The sequence below is a fragment of the Mycteria americana genome, chromosome 14, assembly GCF_035582795.1.
Source record: "Mycteria americana isolate JAX WOST 10 ecotype Jacksonville Zoo and Gardens chromosome 14, USCA_MyAme_1.0, whole genome shotgun sequence".
Taxonomy (NCBI): Eukaryota; Metazoa; Chordata; class Aves; order Ciconiiformes; family Ciconiidae; genus Mycteria; species Mycteria americana.
Window position 1 is genome coordinate 13,341,124 of NC_134378.1, and position 21,738 is coordinate 13,362,861.

General features: G+C 39.0%; 1 protein-coding gene across 1 annotated transcript in view; it reads left to right on the forward strand.

The window, feature by feature from the left end:
* Positions 1 to 545: 545 nt before the first annotated feature.
* Positions 546 to 21,738, forward strand: part of PHACTR3 (phosphatase and actin regulator 3) — a 114,176-nt gene continuing 92,983 nt past the window's right edge. The window contains exon 1 of the mRNA XM_075516951.1: positions 546 to 654. Within this exon, the coding sequence (XP_075373066.1) occupies positions 546 to 654 (109 nt within the window). The remainder of the gene's footprint in view (positions 655 to 21,738) is intronic.

Below are 21,738 nucleotides of genomic sequence, written 5' to 3' on the forward strand. Positions count from 1 at the left end.
ATCCCGAGGGCGGGGCGGCCCCTCCCCACGCCCCCAATCACGTGCTCCCGGTGGGGGCGGAACCCCGAGGCCGCGCGCACCTGCGGCGGCCCCCGCCTTTGTGCAGTGCAGGTGCGGCGCCCGCCCCCCGCCGTGACGTCACGCGGCCGCTCGCGGGGCACCATGGGAGAATCCCAATGTTTTCCAACGGATGCGCTCAGCAGCGCGGCGGCTTGAGGCGGCTCCGGGAGCGACGCTCGGGGGGGCGTCCCGGGAGGGGGCGGCGGGGGGCCGGCCCGGCGGCCCGCGCCCCGGCTCTTCCCCACCCCGCCAGGCAGCATGGCCCACCCCCCTGAGGCGCCCGAGGCGGCCCCCTGAGTGCCCGGTGCCGGCGGAGCGCCCCGCCGCAGCCTGCCGACGGCGCCGGGGAAGATGCTGCCGCGGCTGGTCCTGCCCGGCTGACGCCCCGCCGCCGCCGCACCCCCGTCCCCATTGTCCCCCGGCCGCCTCCGGCTCCATGAGCGCCTCCTCCTCCCCCCGCCTCTGAGCTTCCCTCCCGCCACCTCATGGCTGCATCGGAAGAAGGGACCGGCTGCTTTCTCCCGCGAGGCAGGTCGCAGAGTGACCCCAGCATCCTCACCGACCCCGCGGGCCCCGGCGCCGGGGAGCACCCAGGTAACGGCCTCGCTCTCCCCGGCAGCGCTCGGGCGGGCAGGGGCGCGCCGGGATCATCCGCCGATTTGCAGCACGCCCGTCCGCCACGGCCGGGCGGGGAATTGGGAACGTATTTTCTGCAGTAGGCGCTGGAATGATGCAGCGGCTGAGCCCCAGATAGGATGACAGCGGAGCTCTTCCCGCGGCTTCGCAATCGCCGCCTTCGCCCGCAAAGTGAGGTGCGGGGGGCGCGGCTGGCGCTGGGCAGGCGGCGGGGTCCCCGGGCCGCCCCGCGCAGACCGGGGCGCAGGCGGCGGGGTCCCCGGGGCCGCCCGCGGGCTCCTCCGCCCCCGGGCGCAGCGCTCCGGCGTGGCAGCGGTTAACGCCGCAGTTGAGGTTCACACAGAGCTAATTTATTACTTTCGCGGGGCGGGGGGAAATAAGGGCTAATAAAGCCGGCTGTTTGCACGGGATCACCATGGAGACAGGGGGAAGCAGAGTCATAATTAAACGCTTTCTCCCCACAAGAAGGTAATTTTCACTTCATAGGGAGAAGCGTAATCTGCTTATGAAGTGTAGGCACAGAGGGTGGTGCTGGGGGGACACAGCCGAATCGCTAGTATATAAATAGAATATTGTGATTAGATTTTTTTTCTTTAACAATGGCTAATAATGTTTTCAGCTTAACTTCACTTTGAGGAATAATTCTAAACGTCTGTTGGTGGTGACTCAGTAATTTCAGGTTGTCGGAATCTAAGCAATGATGACCCCTTCAGAAAAAAAAAGAAACGGATAACTACATCACTTTGATGTGGTGTGATTGCACGGAAAGGCACAACAACAGGCTGGAAGCAAAGGCTAAGAGCCAGTTTACTCTCAGTTTACCTGAAGAGATAGTCATACAAGAACTGGAAGGTTTCCGTATGAGAAAAGGAGTAATCAAAACAGTGTAAGACAATGAATGGGGTGTTGATCATCACTGCCCGTTACACTGAATTCTAAACTTAGAAATGGGTTTGGGTTTTGGGTAGGACATGATCAGCCTGCAAGAGACAGTACCTGAATACGATTTTGGATTGAACTTTAGTTCCGGCCTTTTTCAGATTACTGAGTAAATAAAATATTCCAGGCTCTTTTCATACACCTGCTATACTGCTTCCTTCTGAGCCAATGGGGAGATTAGTATTTGTAACTATTTCAAGTTCTTCTATTTATTTGTCTTATCAAGCAATTCTGAGCACCTTGCTCTGGAGCGAAATACAAATTAAATTAAGGCAAACAGTAGATGATTTATCTCTGATGCCCAACTGTTCTGATACCCCAAGTGAAGGGAACAAAGGACTCTTCTAACATGAACTGCTCGACTCACTCCCAAAGGGGCAATCTTGACTGAAAGATGAATGTATGTTTCTGCCATTTGATTTCTGGAAGCAGAAGTGACTAATGAAAGGAAGGCATATGCAATCTCGGTTTTAATTCCTTTATGTTATTTTCTGCTAATTAATTATTTTGACCCTTGTGAAATATATAACAAAGAAAGTACACAACATGTCCGACATATAGACAAAGATATAAACATTATTATGCTTTTTGTAAGGAGAAAGAACTATCAGTACTCAGTAACATTTTTTTTTCCCCTAATACAGACTTTATCAGATAAGACAGTGTCCCATTGCATGGCAGAAGCTATACTAATATGCAGGAAAGGATGTCTTTTATGGTATTGTGTTGTACATACAATATGTGGAGAGAAACAAAAGGTGATAAATACATACGTTTTTTTGTCCAGGTAGGTATAAATAGTTAGTGTTAGAGTTAGCATGTTTGGTAAGCTTTTCAGGTTTTAAATTTGTTTATCAAATAGTATTGAACATCTGTATGCTTCAAAATGATAATAAAATGAACATAAATGACTTAATTTAAATAATATTTTACCCTACAGTGTTGTAGGTAATAACTTCCTACGAGCATTTTCATACAATCAGCTACTCAAAAAACTGAAATACAATTTATACTACTGTAAGAATTATGTGTGCTAGATGACATAATTGTAATTCATCTTATTTTATTATTCTGGAAAATAATTTTATCATTATAATACCAACATAACCATCTATGGACTCTAAGTCAAAAGAAAGTCTTAGGAGCACTTAATGATACATACAAAGTTTGTGTTTACATCCCAACCCTGCTCTCAGACAAACCATGTAGAGAAGTAAGTTTGAACAGGTCGGATTCTTTGTTAACTTAAAAACTAAATTAATTTTCATGTCATTTTTAAGTCATGCATTTAAATTATACAGACAAATAAGCCCATAACAAAATATGGATATTGCTGAAGGATCACTACAAACATTCCTACTTTTATATGGCATTTGAATGATACTATATTCCTACTGGGGACAGACTCTTGTTTTGCAACATTTTCTTGAATGCATGATGTGGTCACGGATTATTCTGCACCAATCCATTTGGCTATCTGTACTGTAGGAAAGTATATCGAGGTAGAAAATGTGGTAATAGATGAAGCCAGCCTATATTCTAAAGATTTTTCTGGTGTTCACGTGGGTTTGTTTAAAGACATAATTTATATTCCTTTTCTTGACCTGTACAATTACAGTGGGGGTTTCTTTAGCCCAGCTTTATACAGGAAATTTCAGTGACATAGCTGAGAATGTAGAGGTGGCAGCATATAGCTTTTCATGTATTTACCTAAGAAAATTCTCTGATGCAATGGTTCATTTTCCTTTCTCTCTTGAAACGCCAGCTTAACAGTAATATTGACTGTACACGGCATGGTTACAAGACTTGCTGGCTGTCTTGCACAAGTTCAGAATCTTTTATCACTGGTCCATTTAATCTCTTTTTAGCTGATACTGAGTAATGTAAACATCAGATTCAAGGAACTCAGGATGAACAGACTGCAGATGGCAAGGGTTAGTTCACTTCCTATTGCTTTCATTCACAATTTTTTTTAATGAACTATTGCTTGAGGTCAAATTTCAAAGGGAGTTTCCCATGTGAGAACAAAGCTGAAGTTTGTTTTTTGGTGTTTTTGTTTGGTTTTGTTTGTTTGTGTTTTTGTTTTGTTTTAAAGAGGACTCCCTCTTCTTCCAGCAAGAGCACAGAATAACTAAGTAACTGGCTGGTTCAAATAGCCTTAGATGTTGATTTTTGAGAAGTTCTGGATGCTCACAATCCTGACTGATGCCAGGAGAAGCTGCAATTACTCCAAGCCTTGAACAATCAGGGCTTCCCAATAAGGCTTCTTATTTAGTGTGCTTTTCTTCACAAAGCATTCACTGTAGAAATGAAAAGCTATTTTATAACCTTGATTTACTAGAACAGATGTAATCTTTAGACTACAGTGAATTTTATCACATGTAAAAAGCTTAAAAAATTAACACATGCCACTATGATCTTATTAAATGTTCCTGCAGTAAAGAAGATACACAAGGTGTTCAGTAAACTAGATGAGATGCAGTTAATAGCTATTTATTCTAAAACAGAGATACAAATTCACTGATTTAGATCCTTCACATGCAACTTTAATTAAACAGCAGCTCCTCACAGTGATCAATTAAGACCTCACAGTCATGGTCTGAGAAGAAAATTTGGACTTCAGTTATCTGTGCAGGCTCTACTGACAAATAGATAATTTCCTCCAGCATTTAAATGGTGCATATAGTTCCTATTGGTAGTGTAGAGAATACTGGAAATAGTATAAGAAAGATAAGAAGGAGTGAATGCTTCTTTGTTTTAATTGAATCAGTTATTTTCTCCTTTAAGATAAAATAATGCATTTCAGCCTGTGATTTAAGTGAACTATTTTAGGGCCACTGAGCAATATTTTATGAGAATTAGTATAGTACAGCGAACACTGGACTTCATATTTCAGTCTTTATTTAAGCATGCTGTCACACTGAGTGAGCAAGCCTTAAAAAGGAATATATCCTGAATTTGAGAAACACACATCAAAATACTTATGTCTTGCTTAACTATAGACTGTGTCTAGACTGTGCTGTTGTTAAGAAAGTGAATTTCATTTTTCTTATTGTGCCATGACTTAATGCTAGATTCACAGGAGAAGAACCACAATTAAGACAACTTTCATTTGGAAATCCTCATCGGAAAGAGTTCTAAAACCGGTAGCATCCTTCCCTGCTGCCATTAAGATGGCTGTTCAAAGTCCCATTGTTTTCACTGAGTTTGGGAGAAGGCCAGAATATCCAGTCTTATCAGATTTTGTGTATAAAGACACAACTTGATTGATTGTAGATCTGAGGCTAGCTCTGAGCTGAAAAAGTACTCTAGAAAATATCACATCCTGCCATAACTTCAAGGGGAATTTTTTGAGGCAGTTAAGAAAGTTTAAAAATGATAAAATACTACTTAAGTTCTAATTTAAAAAATTAAAAGGTGATGGAAGATTATTTAGATGGCAAAAGACAGCAATCACTTAAGAAAACATAATAGAAAGAGAGATTTCATTAGTTCCAGAGATCATAGTTTTTTCCTTTCCCCTTTCTCTTTCCCCTCCTCCATCTTACCAGGTAAGGTTCAAGAGAGGAGAGTCTAAAGAGGGCAGGGATATGAAATTCAGAACAGATTTCAATATCACCATCTATTTGAGAGATAGTTGCAGGAAGCCAAAATATTGCTCTCATTATATCCTTCCAGCAGTCACAGGGCATAGGAAAGATTGACAATCTCATTTGATTTGTAATCATAAAAGATAGGGCTCCACAGACTGAAGAAGAGCACACCATGTCAAAACTCGGTACTACTTGAGGAGATACAGACAACCATGACAATGTGTGAAAATGTCACACCCCACCTTAAGTTTGGGATAATCCATTTTAATTTGTATAAGTATCCATTGGTGCCATCACGTTTTGCTTGCTTTTCCTTTTCCTCCCTAGCACCATGCAATTAAAGATGCTTTTTCAGGATTGGCACTACTGAGTTCTTCAGTGGACCTTGCCAGTGGTCCACCATGTCTTCCTTCTCCTCCAGTGTAGGATCTGTACCAAGGAGCTGTTGTGGTGCAAGCAGTAGTGTAAGATGTTGTTAACAGCTATATTGGCATAATTTCTTAGCATTCTTGTTGGAGAAGATTGATGAAGGGGGCTTCTCAGGCTCTACACGCTTTGCTGTGGTGTGCTTCAAGATCTGACAAGTTAAAGCTACTTCAGAATAGTTGTGCCAGAGATGTACAACTATGTTGCTGCCAGACACTAATTCCCTTTTTATTTCTACTGATAACATGTGTAATCAGCAGCACTGTGCACTGAATTAACTCAAGGAGAGAACAGCTGCATAAAACTTAAAGCTCCTTCATCACTCTTTCTAGTTATCATAATGCGAAAGTTTTGTAGCAGGAAGCATTCTTAGAAGTATTATTCTAGGATGCTAAGAAAGGATTTGAAGTGTTATGTTCCTTTTACATTGTCTCTCTTTGGGCCGAAGGATGACCTGTAACCCAGTAGAGCCTCACAGGCAATATAAGATCAACCATCTAAGTAATACCGAGGGAAAGTCATAACACAATAAAACATCAAGTATAGGAATACTCTATACTAGGGCTTTTTTTTTTTCTTCTTCTTTTGTTAAAGCTGTAACCTAGTCTGAATAAACTGTGCTACTCCGTTCATATGCCTATCATTGATATCTCATAACTGTTTAGGGTTGATTTATGCTGCTGAATTTAAGATTTTAATTAACACTTGTTGCTGACATATTATTTCTTTCAACAAGTTTGCTCAGTTTGAGTCTTGTGCATAATGTTAGGGGGCTTGGTAGCAATTGGAAAACTACGCTTTTCCTCCTTAGCCATCAGGACACTGCACTGGTAAACTGCATGATGTTGGAAGCTGCTGGCAGGGGAGGTTTGAAAACTCCAAAGCATATTAAAAGTAAAGTATAGTAGGTTTGGGCTGCAAATGCTTGTAAGGAACAAAGGGAAGGCAAAGAGAAAGAGGGGTACAATTGGAGTGCAGATAGATTGGTGCCAGCTTTCTGAATCCGCTCTAGTAATTTCTGATGCAAATCTATTCATTCCAGGCCCATAACTCAGAAAATCTTGTAACTGTGTGCTTAACTTAAAACGTGTGCTTAAGACACAAGGAAATTGATAGCAGAGTGAGCGCCAGGACAGAAAAAGATGCTCCTGATGCCCTGCCTGTCAGTTGGCTGGTGCTGTCATCCTTTTGCAGTCATTTAGATCACTGCAACTTAAATCGGGGCTTAAATTGTAGGCTTATCTGTGATGTATTCAGCCGTTGCATAAATTTTCAAATTTGATACTAACGCTTGAGCCAGGCCACCTATTAAATGTTTTTTTTTCACCAGAAAGATTGTGGTTTCCATTTCATTTTCCTGTATCAACACATCTGTTCTCTTAACAGAGTTTGTTTGCCTTGCATCGTATTTCTTCTGAAACAAGAAGTGTACCAGGTCTCCTACATTCTTTCCCAACACTATTAATTTATGACCAAAAATCACATAAGCTAGTCAGTGCTTTTGCTCCAATTTATGACTGAACCCTATTTTTCATATATATGAAGCTTTGCGATATTTTAAGTTCTCTCACTCAAAGTCAGAATGTTTCTGTTCTAATCCAACCAAAGGGCTCCTAGCAGAAACTTACTGTTCCACATGTACTTGGTTCCTTGAGTGATACCATGGGGAGTATATGCAGGAATACTCAGTGGAGACTAGAAACATGCAGGATATTACTTTACATTCCAACTTAATATCCCATTTCCTGTTACACTGACATCCAAATTTCAGCCCTATAAGGCTCCCCAAAACGTTTGTTATTTGTGGGAAGGTACAGTTAGAGTTTTTTAATCACGTAGCACCAGGAAAATCATCACTGTATTATCAAGTACTGCAATGCTAGTTATCCTTTAACAAATGGGTGATTGTGCTTTTGGGAAGGTGTCTTTCTTTCTCATCAAATCCCCAGTCCCTTGCTGGTCTGATCTAACTGGACCCCAAGTCCCTGTGATGCAGAGAAACTTCACTGGAAGCACACAACTCCCGTTTTTTCTTCTGTCCTGCAGTAGAGAATCTCATCCTACCCCAGCAGCCCTCCTCCCTGGTGCATGACTCATATGCATGGCAGCTCTTCTCCAGCATTTTCCAGGAGGGGAGAGTAAACACTCCATTTCTGGGGAGGAGAATGGGCACAGTGCACTTGAGCAAGCTGCATAGGTGGGACTTACTTGATGTAGACTCTATTGCTCTGAATGCGTAATTTTGGTACTGCACATATGTAGAGTTGTGACAATGTGTGGTATCATTACGTTGCATATTACTCAACGAGATGCACTCAACACAAACTGCTTTATGCTGGTTGCCTGGGTATTTTACTTACTGAAACTAACTACTTAGTTTATTTTTTGGGATTCAAGAGAGAGCTTGGTGAAGTTATGTTTGAATGTTACTTTTGCAGCAGTTAAATGAGATCAGTTAATAAGTAGCTATTCATGTTCAGGGTTGTTTTTAGGCTTTTCCAAGGTTTGACTGTTCCCAGTGTTTGGAGACTTGTATTTAGCCAAATATTAGAGTTCTGTAAATGAAATAGAGACCTTTAATGGGGGAAAAAAAAGTGTTTTACAGTTCTCTTTTCTCCTAAATCCCAAGTTGGCAGGTAGTTTGAATGTTGCTGAAAAGATACTTAAACCATTTAAACCTCCTTATCCAAGAATTGGAAACACTTATTATACACCATCATAACCTAGACTGGATTTATGAGTGTGAGGTCATCATATCGGAAATACCTGGTGTTGTTTTATGAACTTTTTTTGTATCTATAACTACATATACATACTACTACTGTAGTGGTAGTACATACTACTACTATCTATAACTACATATACATACTACGTATACTACGTACATACATACATACACTACTTCTGCATCCTTGACTAATAACTGAGGGTCCTGTTTTCCTCCTAGCTTTACAATCATTTTCTTCTGAGCAGAAAGATTGGACAGAATCTCACTTTGAAATGCAGAAGCCTAAGGGACCATCACGCAGTGCAAACGTGTGCTCTGCTCCCACATTACAGAGACCCAATGCACTGCTATTCTGATATCCCAGATGCTTGTTGGTTCTCTTATTCTTAGTGCTACTAGCAAAACTCTTGGGACACATAAAGGATTGGGTCTAAACTTGAATATCAGAGTTAGAGTGGGTAGTCTATGACATGTCAGTGAAAAGCTTTTTCACTAGTTATCTGATCTAACAGTTTCTATTATACCTTGTTGAATCAGATTTAATTTATTAGTTCTAGAATATCTTAAATATTTTATCTCCCCTAGTTCCTGGCAATCCTCTCTCATACACCAGAAAGAACCTAGTTATGTGTACACAAGTTCTTTCTTCACACTTATGTTGTTGCAGCAACTATACTCTGGCATTAAAAGCAGTAGGGATGACATTGCACTCTGTGTAAAAAATGCAGGATTGATTTTTTTAAAATTTTTATATTGATACCTAAATAATGCATTTGCATCTTATTTAAGAAACTTTTTAGGTCTAAGTATACTCACACATCCAAGCTGTGTGAGTGAAAAAGGGCTTTTTTGGAGTTGCAGTCTCTCATACATCCCACAGAGAAGTATTACAGGTCTCTTGTATACTCTACAAAGGGCATTTCTGTTTCCCTCCTTAACTCTTCAGATGTTTTCATGCATCATAAAAGAACTAGCACAGATTACAAAAAAGATTCAGACTCAGATTCTCCAAACATGGATGTCTAGTCTGAGGCAATATCTGAAATATTACCTATATAAATATTATAATATTATTATAGAAATATTACCTATAGAAATATTACCTATGGGCAATATCTGAAATAATGCATGACTGTGCCAGTTGCTGTGCAGCATATAAAGAGAAACTGTTCCCACTTTAAGTAGTTTGCAATCTAATTTGAAAAAGACAGAAAACAGTGAAAAAACCCCAAGTGTTTCTTAACTTTTACATATGGGGAACTGAGCTGTAATTAATTGCCTTCTCTGAGTTTCTGTAGGAAGCCAGTGGCAGCACTGGAAGTTGACTCTGGATTTTGCAAGGCTCAGTCCCATATCTTAAGCACAGAAATCATACACAGCAGTACTACTGTTGGGATAAATGCTGCTTATGTATCTATGCATTTCAGAGGCTACTAGTCAACTCATGGAAAAAATTGGAAGGAAGAAGAAAAAATATTTTGTATAGAAAAGGAAATTGTTCTTATTGTAAGGTTAGAGAACTTTGGGGTTTTTATTTATTTATTTTTAAAAACGTAGCTGCAGTTTCTTGTTCTATGGCTTCAGTGTTTCTCTAATAATAGAGAAAACAGTTTAGGCAAGTACATCTTGGAAATTTGGCGAAGTAAGGAAAAAAATTCTGAAACTGTGCTCTTTGCATAGTGTTACACTGGGACAGTTTATTTAAAATCACAGGCAAGTCTGGTGTCTCACTTGGAGATTTAGGACAAGGATTTTTATTTGTTAAGAGTCTTCAGAGATTTAGTCTTTGTGCTGAATATTGTTTCACCTAATAGGAGAAAAAGGGAAACCATGGGCTTTTTGATGAAAGATAGACAGGGATTTCTAATTACCTTCTAGTACTTCTCCTTCTTCTTTGAAATTAATTTACTTTCTAATGACCTTCTTTGATATGAAGTAGAGGTAGTTGGGAACTTGACAGAGAAAAGTTAAATCAGAAAATATGTATCTGTCCACACCTTCCCACCCAGCTTTAGGCAGGTATATGTACACCAGTTTCAGTAAGGACAGAATTTAAAGAAAAAAAAAGAAAAAAAAGATCAGTAGTTAGGCAGAATGGGCACTTCAACAGAATGGAAATGGTTCAGTCAATCAGCTAGTCTATGGAGTACTGAAACCCTGTCTTATCTTTCTCTCTTTAATGTTACAGGCTTTATTTTAAAACAAAAGTAAACTCCAAATTTGATTGCATACATTAAGTACAAGTACTCAGACTTAATTTGCACACATAATATTTTGTGCACACAATTAGTTGCTTCTCTGCAAATAAGATAAACTCATATGTCTGTCAAATAATAAAAACCCCTCACACTTTAGCTATGAATGAAGTTGGTTTAAGATTAGTCAGTCAATTAATGTTTGCACCACACTTTGAAAATGTAATGAGTTACATAATGCTTGGAGTCGTGTTTATCTGGAAACTTAACTGTTTATTTTAGTGAGTAGTTAAGTAACTATTAATCTTTCGCAATCTTTAGGTTTGGAACTCTGTTTCAAGACTGCCCAATTCATGCTGTAGTGAACGGGCCACACCATTTATTTGTTTATATTCTTATGGCATTTTTTAACCAAATCCATGGATTTGTATTTTTAAAATTTAATATGTAGAATTAAATTACCCTGGTTTCTCTAAGCAGGTCAGATCTATAAATACCAGAGTAAGTAAAGCTAAATATGATACCTTCATTTTGCTTCTAAATGTAGCTAGAGTTTGTATGCTAATACATGGATTCTTTGTGCCCATTAAATCCCACGCTTTTGTTTGAAATTCAAGTTGATTTACAGTCTAATGTATACACAATTTATACATGCCCTAGAGAGCACATCATATAACTACTTGATGCAGGTCAATAGCTCCATGCTTGAGCCTGGAGAAATAAATATTTCAGTAAGATGATCTTAATCAAGGGTATCTTATCTTGCTCTCTGTAGTACAGTAATACCCTGTAATCACACATGGTTCATGCATGCAGACCTGTGATTATAACTAAAGAAAGACATGTCCTTATGCATAAAGCACTTCATGATTGTTGCATATAATGAAGAGACAGTCCATGTGTTAACTTCCTTATTCTAATTTTTTTTTCTTAACATCCTCAAACTGTTCTGTTGCTGCATAACCAGCAACTGGACATAGAGCACTGCATTACATCAAACCAGTGAAGCCTTCAACCTTTTCTGAGGGCTGCTACATCCCTCAGGCCATGCAGTCTTCCCTGTGCCTTGTCCATATTGATCTATTGTGAATGTCTGTCACACTTCATTCAGTTGCTCACAGAAGTCTGCATCTTACCTCTTAACTAAACAGCCTGCACCAAGACTAGGTTTTTTATCCTTATAAGAACATAAGAAATGCTCTGCTGGCTCAGAACTGTAGTCCATCCGGTCTAGTACAGTGTTCTTGACAGTGGCAGTAGAAGATGCTATTTAGGGGAGAGCAAACTTGCCTAGCCTTGAAGCTTGAGACAGGCTGGAAGCAAAGCAAAGGGTGGCTGAATGAAAACATGTGAACACCAAATGAAATATTCAGGGTCAACCTTCTGTGTCTGAGTTCAAATAACATTCACAAGTGTTGATTTGGGCAAGTTTGCTCAGTATCTAGAACCAGCCCTGCTTGCTTGGGGGAACTCAGACAAAACATTAGTAGAAATCAGTCTTCAAGAGAGTTTCTTGGCTCCTGCAAGTAGTTTTTAATTCTTTCATCATGAATGATATGAATCTGTGTGGAATATTTAGATAGAGCAAATATTCTCAACAGAAAGGTTAGCTACAGAAGAATTATACACTCTTCCCTATTTCCAGGTCTTGCCGTGTAAGACGTGATGAGACTGCTTTGCAAGAAGTCACTGTCTAAGCCAGAATACCTCAGCCTCCAGAGTTCAAATGCTTTCAGTTATATATGATGGGCAGAGTTGGGGAAGATGACAGCAAGTTTAGGACTGGAGCCTGGAAAGTTTCCCCACACAATAGTGTCACAACATTATTTCAGCTGGACTTGAGAACTGTGGTGAGTGACCAGAGAAAGGAAATAGTTAAAAGATTTCTTCTCAACCAGCACACATTATGGGCAGCAATATAATGGCCACTGCTGAGCATCCACTTGAGGGATCACTGGATCACTATAAGCATTGCAATGACTTGTTCCCTGCATTTTGAATGAGCATGGCAGAGTGAGACAGGTGGATTGAGAGCCTTAAATCTTGACCATCCCAAATTGTTTCAGCAGCAGAGAGAAAATGACAGTACAAGTGAAAACACACTCACTCAACAGTGTGCCAGTCACCTCTAATGACGGCTCAAAGCAAGGGGGGATTTCATGAACTACTGCAGAAAAGGGGAGAAAAGTTGTACAGCCTTTCACTGGCAGGTCTTGGAAATCACAGTTGAGATTGTTTGACAAATCTGGTTCTGTATGCTTGCCTTCTCTCCAGCTACCTAAATCCTCAGCACCTTTTGCATTGCTCACAATGCGCGAGCAATGTATGTAACACAGACTTAATTGGGTTTCTCTGAAGTTTATGCTTTGCAGATGGGAATTCTATAATTTTGTAAGCTCTGCATTTATGATAGAAGAAAAAAATTAATTTTTTTTTTTTTTAAATTACAGCAGCTATGCAGACTGGGTAGCAGCTTTCTGGGATTGCGGAGGTTTCAAGGAGAAAAGCACCCTATTTTCAGATACAGCAGTTCAGCTTAACTTCAGCTAAATTGTTTACTTCCATAACAGTTGCTCATTTGACTTTGCTCTATGTTACAATGCCTAGAAACAGAGAATAAGTATTCATATTGGAATACTAACTATGCAGAGAAAGCTCTAGAAAAAAGAAAATGGAGCCTAGTCTTCCACTCATACAAATTCTCCACTTGTTCACCATGAGTTTTAAATGCCTAGTTTCTTGTTTAACTCAAGAAAATTAATGGAAAAATCAGAACTGTGATACATATATCACTTCAGATTTCACATATGAGATACTTAACTCCACAGAACCTAGCAACCTGTAACTCCTTCCTGCAAGTGAGGAACATAAGTGAACTTACTGTCATCTGGGAATCCCCTACATTTAGGAACATAACAGAGGTCCTGAAGAACATACTATTTTACTGTAAACTCCTGATACTAATTCAGAATTGAATGGAGTGATACAAAAAAATTACATCCTCACTAAAACCATGACTCTGCTAGATCTGTAATAGGAGCAAATATCAGCCATTGCCTGAGGTTAGTTTACTTGAACCCTCGCAATAGTCGTTAACTTAACAGATGACATGATCAGATGCGTATTTTCTTAAGGCAAACATAGGGTATGTGAACAACAGCTGTCAAGATAGATAGCAAGTAGACTTCTTAGTATTATGGTGTACATTTTCTGCTGTAATTCAACCAGAAGAATAAACTGAAAGGAAGCCAAGTAAAAGAGATCATTTTAACAAGTAAAAGTACAAAGAAGCATCCTTCAAAAATCCAGAATATTGTGTGTGATTGGAAACGTTTTAAGAAAGGGCCCTAACTCATAATAGAAATGTATCCTCTATCTCTCTTCTTTAGTCCAAGAAAGTATCTTTGAAGACAACCCAGGCTGATCCAGAAAACTGGCATTCCTCCTATCTCACTGAGTTGGTGCTTTCCTACATTCTCTTGTTCTCTTGTGAAAAAGTAGAGCTTGTTGCAACTTCTTTCTACTTTTCTGTCTGTTTTCCCTACAGTTTTTTCACTTTTCTGCCATCTAGTCTGAGTTCACTCTGTTAGCTAGCACTTTTCTTCTGCTTTAGCAAATGCAGGAGCCCCCTGCTCCAGATGCCTTTCTCCTGAATTATTATTCTGGAAATAGAATGGGTGTTACTATTGTAACAACAGAGAAGCCAACAAAGCCTGCCTTCCTGTAGTTTCAGCATTTTCAGTGTGATCTTAAACTGTCAAAAATCTCATTTATGACTTAAGATTGGATCCTCTATTGTCTAATGAAGTGTCAGTCTGACTGAAAACTATTCCCTTAGGGCACTTACAGCGTCTCTCCTGTGTGGATGCTTTGGTGTGTAAGCAAAACTGACCTCACACTGCGGCTTTTCCTACAGGTAATACTCAATAGGATCACTAGTGTCTTTTTGCATGAACTCTATATCCTTTGTTGAAAGTTGCCAGTAAGCTCCAAAGTTATTGTGGGCAACATAGGATGAAAAGTGATTAAATAACCCTTGTTTCTGAAAGAACCTCGGAGCAAAAAATAGAAGAAGCTGTTTTCAGTAACTTGCTGTTCCATTTATATTTTTCTCACTCTTGCTCTCATAACACTACTTCTAGGATGTGTTTAGGCTTTATTCCAACACATCAAAGGTCTCTAGTTCTACCAACCTCTTCGAAAAAACCTGCACTATGACCTGGGGCATTACTCATCTATGTTATTTAGGAGATGATGTTTTATATAATCAGCTCTCTTGTGTCCTGCACCTGCAGAAAATTCATTCCACTTCCCATCCTGGAATTTAATATTTATCTATTTCTCTATTTCTGTGCCTGTTGAGCATTTTAGACATATTTTGCAGTAACTTATTAAAAAAACCAACAACAAAACCCCCAACATCCTCCATCCTCCCAACCAAAACAAAAAACAAAACACACTGCCAAGAGCTTGTGCATTTTGAGATCATGGTTTGTTTGGCTGCTCTAATGAAGTGATTTTAAGAGTTAAGTTACTGAATATGCTCTTAGCAGCTTAGACATCTTGAAAATATCAGCAGAGAAATACACCCTAAATTTTTGAATAGGTATGTATGGGATGATGTTTTCACTCTATCGAAAAGGACAGATCTCTTAAAAGGAGAATACACCTTTATATATGTATTTTTTTCTTTTTTTTTTCCTCATCCTATTAAAAGAAATGGAAGGCTACTTCTGGTGGCTTTAATTTTAGTTTTTAATTCAAATTCCCCTCCCACCCTCCCTCAAGAAATTCCCCTGCAATTTGCCATCACAGCATTGCAGAAATCTTTTTTAGATCTTGGTAGCTGATGTAAAGTCATCTGAGAACAAAAACTACTTTTGAACAGATTAATCTAAATATACGTATCCAAGTGGAAAAAAAGCGGAAGTAGATACCCTAGATCTTCAAAACTGACCTTCATTTTAAGTAGTTTCTTGAAGAAAGAGGAGAACCTCAGGTATTACATCATGTCTTTTCAGAAATACTAATTTTTAAACACCAGAAAACTTTTTTTTTCCTGCTTTACGGTAATGATCTGATTTTTAGCCTGATAGCGTCTGTTAAAATGAAATCATACAGACTTAGAAATATCTTTTCTGACAGAAAGAGACAAGTCTAAGCATATGAGAGCCAACGGGAATGCATGCAGTTTAGGGATTTTGTTGTTGTTATAGATCATAATATTCTCATAATACAAGAGAGATTACGGAAATATGGCATAGTCTTATTTTGTCTGACATTGTAAAGAAAGAAAGACTTAAAGGATTAGCCTTGGTAATTTAGCTGTTCCTTTGCAACGTATTGTGATATAATAGAAAATAATGCAGTGCATATCCTGAACATGAAAGAGCGCCTCTGGTCAGAATCTCGTTAATGCCAGAAATGACTTAAAGCTAGCTAACAGTCCCAGTTTTCTGTCCCAGAAATGACAACACAAGATGTGACACCTCTTATTCTAATGCTACATTAGAGCATATCATGCATATGATTAAGATATCATTCAACACAACTAATTCCTCAAGATTCACTTCTCTTCATTGTTAGAAACCTGAGGACAGCATAAGAAAGCAGGATTAGGTTTTAGATGGAAGCTGCTACTTTGACAGGGAATGAAACTATCTAACTCCTTTCTTTTCCAATGTCTGTTGAGAGGGATGGGCTAAGGAAGTGAAGTGAACTGTTTTTCACTCAAGTAAGCTAAGCACCTAATTTACACATTCATTGGACACAAAGCTTCACTCACTGTGCTAAACAAATCACCGTAATGAAGCATTTGCACACCCACACACATTTATACACTTGCTGTTGCTCAGCTTGCACCTGCAATGATGGTGAATAGATGTGTAATTGCATATGTAAGTTGTTGAAAGAGCAGCTACTAGGCAAGGTCTATATAGCTATAGTAAGTGGCTGCTTTCTTTCTCCACATTGCTGTGGCTGGCAACTTTTTGGAAGCTGTTTTACCACATAAATCCTGCTCTTCCATTATACAACTCTCAAAGACTTTTCCAAGGAGCCTGTATCAGCTCTACAGGTGTTGGCACTGAGTCATGAAAATGTTGGGTAACTGCTCCATGGGCTCATGTCTCTTGCAGAGTCAGAGAGCTGTGAGTCTCCCAGCTCCTGACTCTGATAAGCTCAGAGCAAGGGCAAGTGCTAGAGGGCCAAAGTTCAAGCGTGCTCAGATCTTAGAGCTAAAGGAGGTTGTATAGAAGAGGTCAAAAACTGGTACTAGAAGATTCACCTGAGAATAACAAATACTACGTACTGAAATCTGCAAAATTTGTATGTGTTGCTAATGGCAGTACTGTATTTCCTGGCTTACAGCTTTCAAGTCAGATCTTATGGTTGCTTGATACCACAAATCAGTAATCCCATCTTCAGAGGAGCCACTAAAATGCTGAAGTCATACCACTTCATTAAATATCCAAGTCATGTTCCAGACTTTAAAATCATGACTGTTATTGTGAAATTTTTAATTATGCCTTCTCAGAATCAATTTTTTGTTCCCTCATTTCCCATGTAACATACATCTGTGCACAAAACAAAATCATTGATCAGTCGGATGTTTTGTATCCTCCAGAAATAGCACTGAGATGCCTTTGTAGGCATTTTACCATTGCAACAAGCCTGACTGACCCAGTGCTCCTGCTCCCATCTTGTCATTTGGATAGCTTTCAGAAGGTATGACTTCAAAGCAACTGTTCCAAAATAGTATGTCTGGAGTGGTTTTAAGTAGCTGCTTTATTTCATTGTTGTTCTGCCCGTAACACACTCTGCCTTCTGAGATGTGAAGAAGGCTTCATCTATTCCACTGCCATCTAAGTCTACTTGAGGTGACAACCTTGTTATTTAGGATTATTTCTCGTGACAGATGGGTTATGTACAGCAATTGTTTCCCAAAGATGTACATAGTATCATTTTCATAAATTGTTGGCAGCTTTGAGATCACAAGTATCACAGTGTATTTGTTTAGTCTTACCCATTTATCTGCAAATCAGTGAATTCAAAGTGGCTCCAACATCAGATTCCAATAACAGTGATGTTTGAATAGTAATTATGTTCTTCTTTTTAGAGTTTTGTCTGAAATTTAACAGTTCTAACTATACATTTTTAATGGGCATTTCATGTCTGTGTTTGATACCACTGTCCATCAGTTTGTTTGATTAAGGATAATGGAAACACACAGTTGCACGTCTAAACCAGTGTGTCGCTGCAAAACTATTTCTACTATTTAAATGCATGGACACTAAATTGTGATTCTCTCTCAGGTCTTGTGCTATCATATAAACCATATCCATTGAAAATTGATTTGATATGCATAATCACTGTTTAATTGTAGTATCTCCTAAGAAGGTTATTTTATATAAGAAAATAATAGCATGGGACAAGTATATGGTTTTCTCTAATAAGCAAGCTATTCTGATTACCCTGTCCTAATAGCATAATTGCATTCTGTATGGTCTCTCCTCAGCAATAACTTTGGTAATTACAGGCTACATGTGGTCCAGGTTATGATGGGAGAGGAAGGGGTTTGGGTTTGGGGTTTTGTTGTTGCTGATGTTGTTGCTTGAATCTGAATTTTAAAAGTATGTAGCTAGATCTTTCTGCACTGCAGCTATGGTCAAGCTCTAGGATAAGCTCTAGGATAAGGGAAGGTAGCCATCAGGTTTTATTAATTTGTCAGTTTTTACCATTGTTGCTGAAAAAATAATAATTGCAGCCTTTATTGGTGGGGGGAGGTGGGAAAAGGAGAGGTAAGGAGGGGATGGAAGCTGTCACCTGTTTACCTTTATATTTTTGCGTGTTTTCCTGCCAACATATTACGTGAAAAGCACAACCCAAAGGGTAGTCTGGATTTCGCACATTTCCTTTCTTCATCGCTCATGTCACTATAAATCCATCAAGCCTGCAGTCATATCCTCAAACTAGCTCTGAGTGAGCTTAGGAGAGGCCAACTTAGAGCACCAGCTTTGGCCCTAATATCCATATATAAGACGTTGCTCAAACTTCAGCTATATTTAGGACTGAATTTCAGCTGACCAAGTACTGCTATAAGAGCTGTTTCTCTAAAACAATTTCGAATGCAGAGCCAAGGATGAAGCCATTTGGCCATCATAAGAGATGAGAACAAAGCTTTTAGATTCAAGAGGATTTAACTGTGGAACAGTCTTGTAGAAGTGCTTGGGCAAATCTAGTCTGATAGTCCTTGGGAAATATTACATAACCATCCTCATTTTCCAATTTTTTCCACCAAAAATTACATTTACAGTTGTAACACCCATTCTATTTCCAGAATATTCTCATCCTCCCCTCCCTGAAAAAGAGTCCAGAAAATGCAACCCCAACCAAAGTTTGGCCCCTCAAAAAAGAGAAGACCCAGGCAATTATGTCTGTAGGTAACTACGTTACTGCTAATAGTTTTATGCAGAAAATGCTCAAATATGCAGATCACAGACAGCATTAAAAAAAAGTATATAACAGTCCCAGCAGAACACTCAAGGTTTGAAGGGGCCCAAATAACCCATCCTAATGATGTGACTAAGCCCTGATGGGAAGGACTAGAAGGACAATTTCACTGCTATTGCATGTGGAATTCTTGTTCCGTAAACAAAAGAACCTCAGTTCTTCTGGGAATACTGCAGTCACTTCAAGAAAAAATATAGTTTGCAATTTGTTAGTTCATGATATGCACTTTGTTTACTATACAATAAGAGATTTAATGAAATGGCTTGGGACTGAAACTGAATTTTTCAGCTATTCATAATTTTGTAGCTGATTTAACCATTCACCTAGAATTGTGATGCAGAGCAAGTAATTGCGCATGTTAATAATGGCAATTACAATAACTAACAGGCATAATTAAGTGGTTTGCATATGCACTCATGGGATTTTTGTGCATACAAATGATTTGTATATTTCGGCATCTGATTTTACAAATTTTCTTCATTGTATGTAAAAGAACTCTCTTTTATATTTTGGTGCCATGCCTATTTCATTTTGCACAATGTATTATACTAAACGTTCAAAGCATTTAAGCACACAATTACCACTGATACATATATTTCAACCAAATGATTGTAATTGACTGACTACTTAACCAGATTGGATGAATAATGCTTCTTTTTAATCAAAGACTGATTTTTATGTGTTTGTTTAGTTCTCTGGTAGATCAAGGACTATCTTATTTACTAGAAATACACAAATTTTAGAATCATGGTTTTGTAACTGAACTTTGAAGAATCCCTTTATGTCTTTGGGGCCTTTCTTGAGAATCTACCTGTGGAAGAACCTGCTTACTAAAGAGTTGATAGCACAGAGGCCAGAATTTGCCAGACTGCTTTTCTTCCTTTGGTTTTGTTTCATTACTTCAATGTTCATTTTTTATTTTAATTTTTTTTTTAAGACTGAATAAGTCATGCTACTAAATGATTACCCAATCCCTGCTCTTTAAGTTCAGTTTTCAGTTTCTCAACAGTCACTTTATTTAATCTTGTCACAATGGTTTTAAATGTGGCAAACACACTGATTCTGAATTGGTAAAGGTAGGTTATTGTGCGTCGGTTAAGGCAAGGGGTGCTTATTCTGGAGCTGCATACCTCTAGGGTGTGATCATCTCAGAAGCAGAAGAGAACAAAGTCTTCTCATTCCCATTTACAAAGGGCCAAATTTTAGTTTGAGTGGCACCCAGGTTGCCTGAATGAACCAGAATCACAGGAGCTGTCATTAAGCTTAACCACTTTCATGTACTCCTGGTTTCTCCACACCTAAGATGTGCCAGTTCCTTTCCAGAGTAAGCCAGGTAGAGTCCTCCAAGAGACCACAGCTGATGTGACTACTTGTTTGGTAGGGAAAGGGGTTTTCTCTGTATATCTTCACTTTTGGAAAATTCTGCTGAGATTAGCCTTGAGGTATCTGCATAACCCATTTCACCATGAAATGGAAAAAAAGAAATGGGGAAGAATCCCCTAAATTCAGAGAACCAGCTTACATAGGAGGACAATCCTGAAAGCTCTAGCTGTATCAGTTGTATGGTTTGGCAGTTTTATAATGCAGCTAGACTTTTTTTTCAGGCATCAGAATGACTCACTGCAAAAGAGACAGAGCTAATGATGGTTGAAGAGTTCTAATGATGCCTTTTGTGTACAAACAAAGTACAAATCCATTATATTCTGCTTTCATTTTATTAATTAGTCATTCGTTACCCAATGCACTATCAATTAAGCCTCTCTGAAGAAATTCTTAGTATCCTCCTGTTCCTTTTATTCATAATAAATATATCAGTCTCTGATTAAATGCCTGAATCGTTAGAACAGGTTTAGAGGACACAACATAGTCTACCTCTTTACAGTATGACCCAAGGCTCCGATGACATAATTAAAGCATGCACTAGTGGACAGACCAGCTACTGACAGTGTGCATCCTCAGTGGTCTCGTCCAAAGTCATAATGGTTATGGTTCAACCTAAAATCAATCTCCAGGAGTGTTTCAACATACACACTCCAGGAGTGTCTCATTATGCATTTGTCTTGGAACACACTGAGTCAGCCTGTGCTGGAATGAAGCATGTAGTAAAAACCCAATAACAATCCATGTTTATTAAAATCACAAATTCTTGTTTCAGAGCATTTGCAAATAGATACAACATTTAAATTCTCACAAGCAAGGTACCAAATGGTCATCTTAGTCCGGGAACACACTCAAATGGTTCAATCTATTCTAATTTGGCTAATTTCTCCTAAAAGTTATAGTGGTCTCTCCCATTTAACAAAATTAGGCAACATCTGTACAAAGCAAGGTTTGAATAACCAACCATATGTTTTGCACACATGCAAATAAACTTAATTAAGAGTTGCACTCAGTCATAGAGTGAACTGACATAAGGTATTGGACCAGAACTGAGCAATGCGACTTGTATATGGTTGCTGAACTCATACAATACACATTTTGAACTTTGCAGAAATAATCTAGCAAGTACAAGTTGATAATAGTGTCAGGAAAACCGTAATGCAATCAAAGGGAATATGCAGATAGGACGTAAGAAGGTGCAAATATATTACTCAGCAGGAATTATTTGCTCAGCTATAATGGATATTATTGCATCTAACGAAAAGAGTAA